Source organism: Triticum aestivum, chromosome 2D (genome assembly GCF_018294505.1).
Source record: "Triticum aestivum cultivar Chinese Spring chromosome 2D, IWGSC CS RefSeq v2.1, whole genome shotgun sequence".
Lineage (NCBI taxonomy): Eukaryota > Viridiplantae > Streptophyta > Magnoliopsida > Poales > Poaceae > Triticum > Triticum aestivum.
The window spans coordinates 536,267,703-536,273,854 of record NC_057799.1 but is presented as its reverse complement, the minus strand read 5'-3'; the positions used below and the strand labels follow the sequence as shown (position 1 = coordinate 536,273,854).

At 45.1% G+C, this 6,152-nt stretch overlaps 1 protein-coding gene across 1 annotated transcript; it reads right to left on the bottom strand.

Moving 5' to 3' along the window:
- Positions 1-2,981: 2,981 nt before the first annotated feature.
- On the bottom strand, positions 2,982-4,086 carry LOC123054290 (exopolygalacturonase; the record flags this gene model as incomplete). Its single annotated transcript, XM_044478025.1, is given in 2 exon segments — positions 2,982-3,841; positions 3,943-4,086. A coding segment is annotated over 1 exon segment (853 nt), but the record flags the coding sequence as incomplete, so codon positions are not given.
- Between the last annotated feature and the right edge of the window lie 2,066 nt (positions 4,087-6,152).

Genomic DNA, 6,152 nt, shown 5'->3' with positions numbered 1-6,152 from the left:
GGCGTGGAATAGAAGCTCTTTGGCGTGGCGTCATCGGCAGCCTCCCCAACGCCAGGCCTAATGTATACGGTACATCTTAAGGGCCCGCTTGGAATGGGTATAAGTTTACACATTTGTATTTATTTTTACATGTGTAAATTACTGGTCAACACATGATTTCTGTCAGAAATGAGAACGACGGGACAAGGCCGGTATCTTAAACCGGCCAGAAACGAGCAAAAACGCTAATCCAAATGGGCCTAAGCTGAAACTAGTCCTGGGCTGGGCAACCCACGACGGTTCGAGAGTTGCGCGATCTCACTTAGGAATATGCACGGCCATGGTGCTCTGTGTTGTGAAAATGCAGATGGCGGAAAAAACGGCCGGAAGTGTTTGGCTGGTCCACTTGGCTTGATAATACATATGGAGTACATGAAGTAGCGGGTGAAGCGGTTCCGTTGACATTTTACCATGTGACATAAGTGGTAAGCGATCCAAACAATTCAAAAAACAAGTAGTGGGTGAAGTGGGTTTTTGTGTATCTCATGAAAGAGCTCGTTGCAACAAAGTTTGAGAACCTTTTCAATGTACCGTATTGATATGGAGGTTAAGAAGCCAGAAAAATGACCCTTGGATGTTAACATGTTGGTATGGTTAAGCAAATACTTTTTCCGTCCCATAATATAAAAGCGTTTTTGACACTAGTATAGTGTAAAAAACGCTTTTATATTATGGAATAGAGGGAGTACAAACCTGATGCGATTGTTTCCTTTGGTCGCCGGACCAAATGGAACCAACAGACAAGCCGAGACACCAACATGCATCAGCGAGGTAAAGCTTCTCGGTTCGGTGCTTTGCTGCAGTTATGCTGAAACATAGTAACACTACTGTACAGTGATGATGATTAGTGAGCTACTCCCTCTGTCCCATGATATAAGACGTTTTTGCAAGCTAACAGAGGGAGTAAGTATTAATGTAGTACCAAGACCACCTGATTCTCTGCAGCAGGTTAGGCTGTGGAACCAAAAGCTCACATAGATTCATCAGAATTCATCAGCTACAGAAAAAATAGATAAAAGGAACTAGTTCACTTCAGTGCTTTACCGCTGAGGACCAAGATCAAATAGGAGTTGCAACAGTCTGATTGAGACTTGAAGTACTCAGTACACCAAACACGTTTACAGTACTACACTGCACTCACTAGTACCAGCGTTTACAACAATCGCATTCCTTAAACGTTATGACCAAGAAAGCCAGATTGCAGCAGCATAATTTAGCCACATGGAACAAATTCGTGCCAGGGCAATAGCTAGACAAACAACAATACTAATGGTGTTATCTTCGCAATTACAATATGCTTAATCTGTAGGCATTGCTCCGGAAAAAAAGGAATCAAACTAGAGGGAGTGTAAGCACTAGCAGATTGAATGGCACTATTTAAGTTGATTCAGAAATCAACACACAAATAATTTTGCCTTGCCATTTACTCGTTTTTCTCACCCAGCTTCAAGAAAACTTTTAGGAAAGCTGGTTCACAGCTTAGCTTTAAGAACTTCAACTGTAGCAGCCTGAATTCATTGGCTACAGCAAAAGTAGATAATATGTATACTTGCTCAATGGTAATGAGTCGCCGAAATCTTGAGAACTAACATCAAATAGGCATTATGGCAGCCTGATTGAGACTTCCAATACACTAAAAAGTTCAGCCTACACTCACCACCATATTATCACTTAAGGCACATAATCCTTAATAAATATTATGGCCAAGAAAACCAATAATCCTTAAATATCCTTAAATATTGACCACATGAAACTACTTCGTATCTAGGACAATAGCTACACAAACAAGTAGAAAAAGTAACCATGTTCGTTGAAGATTGCAATATGCTTAATCTCTAAGGTTACCAGGGATTGTTCCAAACGGAAAATCAAGCTACCAGGAGCATGAGCACCAGCAAATTGGATGACATACTTTAAGTCGATTCAGAAATCAACAGACAAACTGTTCAGTCTCAGGTGTAGCGGGTGTTTTTCTCAACGGACATAATTTTCTCGTTTTTCTCACCCAGCAAGAAAACTTTGTAGGAAAGCTGGTGTTTTCTTTCGTCACCGGTGCAATATTTCAGTCTCTCAGCTTAACAGGTTAGCTTGCACAAGTTGAACTGCGGCAGACTGAATTCATTAGCTATAGCAAAAGTAGATCAGAAGAACTTGCTCAATGGCAATGAGTCACCGAAATCTTGAGGACAATATACTAAAAACAAATCAGACCACAGTCGCCATATTAGGACTTGGCGCACATAAGCCTTAAATATTATGGCCAAGAAAACCATATTTCAGAATAATTTAGCCACATGAAACTAATTTGTATCTAGGACAAACAAGAAAAACAGTAACCATGTTCTTTGGGACTGCAATATGCTTAACCTCTGAGGTCACTAGGGATTGCTCCGAACAGAAAATCAAGCTAGCAGGAGTATACGCGCCAGCAAATTGAGGATATAATTTAAGTAGATTCAGAAATTAACAGACAAATAGTCCAGCCTACAGAAGATGAGCCAATTCCTTGAAGAAGCACAAGCTTGAGTTTAGCGGCTACTTGAGCTGACACTACTGACCATCTGCACCTGCTAATGAGTCTGAGAATAGTGGAACATAGGGTACAAACAGTGGTGCTCTGTCTTTCTTAAGATTAAGGATACGACAGAATTCCCGATGTTGCATATCATAAGATGCCAATGTATCAACATCACATGAATCCAGGAAAATAGTGTCACGGTCTGGATGAATAGCAGTCACCTTGTACTCCGCCCTAGTTTTGCTTCCTAACTCATCATTGCTGACACTATGCTTCAAGACCCATTCTTTACTATCATAATCTTCCATGCACCAGACTGATGCTATCTTGGTAGCTAGGGATGTATCCTCCTTCTTGTTCTTGTCAACAATACCTAGGGGTGTGGTAGCATAGTGCAAGCACCCCTGTGACAATCCAATCGTACCAAAACTCAAACCACCTGACGGCACACGGATAGCCTTCCACACCTGCCCCTCCATGTCCACTGCTACCAGCACAGCATCGTCGTCCAACTTCATGGGTTTCAGCATACCAAGCAAGTGCAGCATACCGTGAAAGAAGACACTTGCAAGGCCAGCGTACAGGGTAATTTTCTCAACCAAGCGGCTTTGTCTACGCTTCCAAGCTCCAGTTTGCGAAGAGTAGATGTTCACTCCTGTGACGCAATCCTCCTGATCGGTCTTCTCAAACTGAAGAACATGGAAATGGGACGATACTGCTGGATCAAAACCCAAACGAGCTACACCGCGATGGCCATTTGGCACCTTGGCGTGAGGGGGCAGATCGACCCACCTCTTGGTGGCCGGATTGCACACGATGAAATGAGATTCAAGCGGCGTACGCTTGTCCGTTGAAGGAGAAGAAGGGGCCATGTAGCAGAGGCAGAGGAGAAGGCCATTGCAGGCGTCCAGCTGGTCGACGTACAAGTACTTGTCGGGTGGCAGGAAAGAGAGGGACAGGTCGACCGGCGGGGCTGCGCCGACGGAGACGTTGGCCAAATGAAACTTTTGGAAGCGAGGATCTGCCCAGTGGTAGGTGCTGTAGAGGAAGCCGGCGAGGGTCTGGGGCAGCTTCTTGCGGTTGGCCGGGTCCGCGATGAGGGCGCGCCAGGACGGCGAGACGCACTTGAAGCGGTGGACGGACCTGGCGGGGAGGCGGGACAGGATCTCCACGATGAGGTCATCCGTGAGGGGGCTGGCCGCCGCCGCCATCTCCTGCGCCGACGCCGGAGGGTTGGTCGCCCTTGCCTTCTTGTGCCCAGAGCTCTTCTCCTCCATGGCGCCGCTTAAAGGAACAAGGGATTCACAATGGATTCATCAATCTGGGCTAGAAGGACGAATTGATGGGGGAGCAGAAGGTTTTCCAGTGCGCGTGAAGTGAAATACCTTGGCTTGAGGCGGCGGCGTAGGGTGCGATTGTTCGTCGGACGCGACGGCGGCGGCGTAGGCGGCGACGGGGGTTCCGTAACCCACCGATTGGGGAAATGTTACTGTAGCGCAATGGGGGTAGTGGCCAGTGGGTAATGTTGGGCCGCAAAAGCATTAGCAGTGAAATACTGGGCCGTGTTCTACATTAGTACTCATCTTCCATGACCATGTTGGCCCCTCATTGTTATTTTTATTTTGAGGGGCCAACATTTTATTATTATATTTTTGTCTCAAAAAAGATGGTGGCCCCTCAAAAAAAACTTATGTACTACTCCCTCCGTTCCTAAATATTTGTCTTTCTAAATATTTCAAATAAACTATCACATACGGATGTATGTAGACATATTTTAGAGTGTAGATTCACTCATTTTGCTCCGTATGTAGCCACTTATTGAAATATCTAGAAAGACAAATATTTAGGAACGGAGGGAGTAGTTATAAAAAACATCACTTCTGTACAATTTCTAAAAAAAAAAAAACTTCACTTTTGTACAACGTAACAAACTTGGTCTTTGCCTAAAGAAACAAATTTTGTCTTCACCTAACTTGTTTCTAAAGAAAATATGTCTACAAATAGCCTAAAAATATTTGTCTTGCATCCCTATAAGAAAACATGAATTTGTCTACAAGACGCAAAACTTGAAACCCGATTGCTCGCTCGTTTATCTTCACCGTGTTTTTTAAATTTTGCCAAATGACATACATTAAAGATGTCATCTGAATATCTTTATTAAAAAAACCAGTCAACCCTTATAAGGTCATCCTTAAAGAAATTAAAAATTGCATACCGGTCCTCGAGTAAATTAACGTCGTCTTACTCTTGCACTCACTGGCGGTGCGCCGTGAGCCAAGCTCAATGCCACCTGTGGAACTCCAAAATAGCCTCGGAGCCAGGGAAACGTTGTTGTTGCAGCAGTCGAGAAGTCATCTTTCAGAGTCAGAAGATGCCGGCGACAAAAATCTCAGTAACATATCGCCATCCCGGAGAAGAAGACGATGAAGAGGGGTGGACGACCACCCCAAACCATGCCAGACAAACTCGGGGAGACAAGACCTCACAAGCTTCCGGACTACCTCGAAGTTGGTCGAATGTCACCCGAGGAGCCAGAGGACGAAGACATGAAGCGGCATTGTCCACTCCGCCCAAAGACACCTTTCAACATAATGCGAAGACACCACCAGTTACTAATTCATAAGAGAAGCAACCAAATGCCCCCGCCCTCATCTATGTCGTCGACGTGGTGGACGAGGAGTTGGGGCAACCTTATTCTTGATCCACATGACACCATCATCACCACAAGGCCATCGTCGGGGAATGAAACTCTTATTCTAAGAGACCTAGCTACAAGGCCGCAATACAACTCCGGGATCCCCACCTCCTCCCACCGTTGGAGCACCAGGCGGAGGATGAGAGAACTCGTGGCCAAGCCGACAGGGAACGGTGGAGCCAAGGTGGATAGGGTTTCTGGAGAGGGAGGGGCTTGGAGAAAGAGCCGTATGTAATGGATGTATGGTGCAAAAAAATCAGTGCGAGAAGGCAAACTTCACTATGTATGTTAAATACCTTCCTCGGAACTAATCATTCATGTTGTTCTTTTACTTAGAGGCTAATGGCTACATATTAGGTAGCACAAACCTTATAAAGATATCCTTATAGAAATTAAAAATGCATCAAAAATCCTTGGGGGTGCCAAAGTCTAAATCCTCCTGCATCCATCGCTGCCGTGTCGTGAGCAAAGCTCGTCGCCTCCTCTCGACCTCCATCTTAGCAGAGCCAACTTGTTGATACCCAGAAGTTTGTAGTAACAATGTCCAGGAAGTCACAGATGTAGACCAGAAGATGCCGACAACCGTGGACTACATAGCACATTGTTGATACCCAGAAGTTTGTAGTAACAATGTCCGGGAAGTCACATATGTAGACCAGAAGATGCCGACAACCGTGAACTACATAGCACATTGTCGCCCAGGAGAAGAAAAAACGCATCACATAGGGCATGAATAACGCTCCAGGTCCAGCTAGACGGAATCTAGGAACACAACTTTCACACGCTCCCTGACGAGGCCGATACTAGCCAGCCTTTTGCCGTTCAAAACTGGAGTTGGAGAACAAAGATGCACAATCGCGCCATTTGCTCCGTCGGACAATGCCACTGAGACTAACCTCC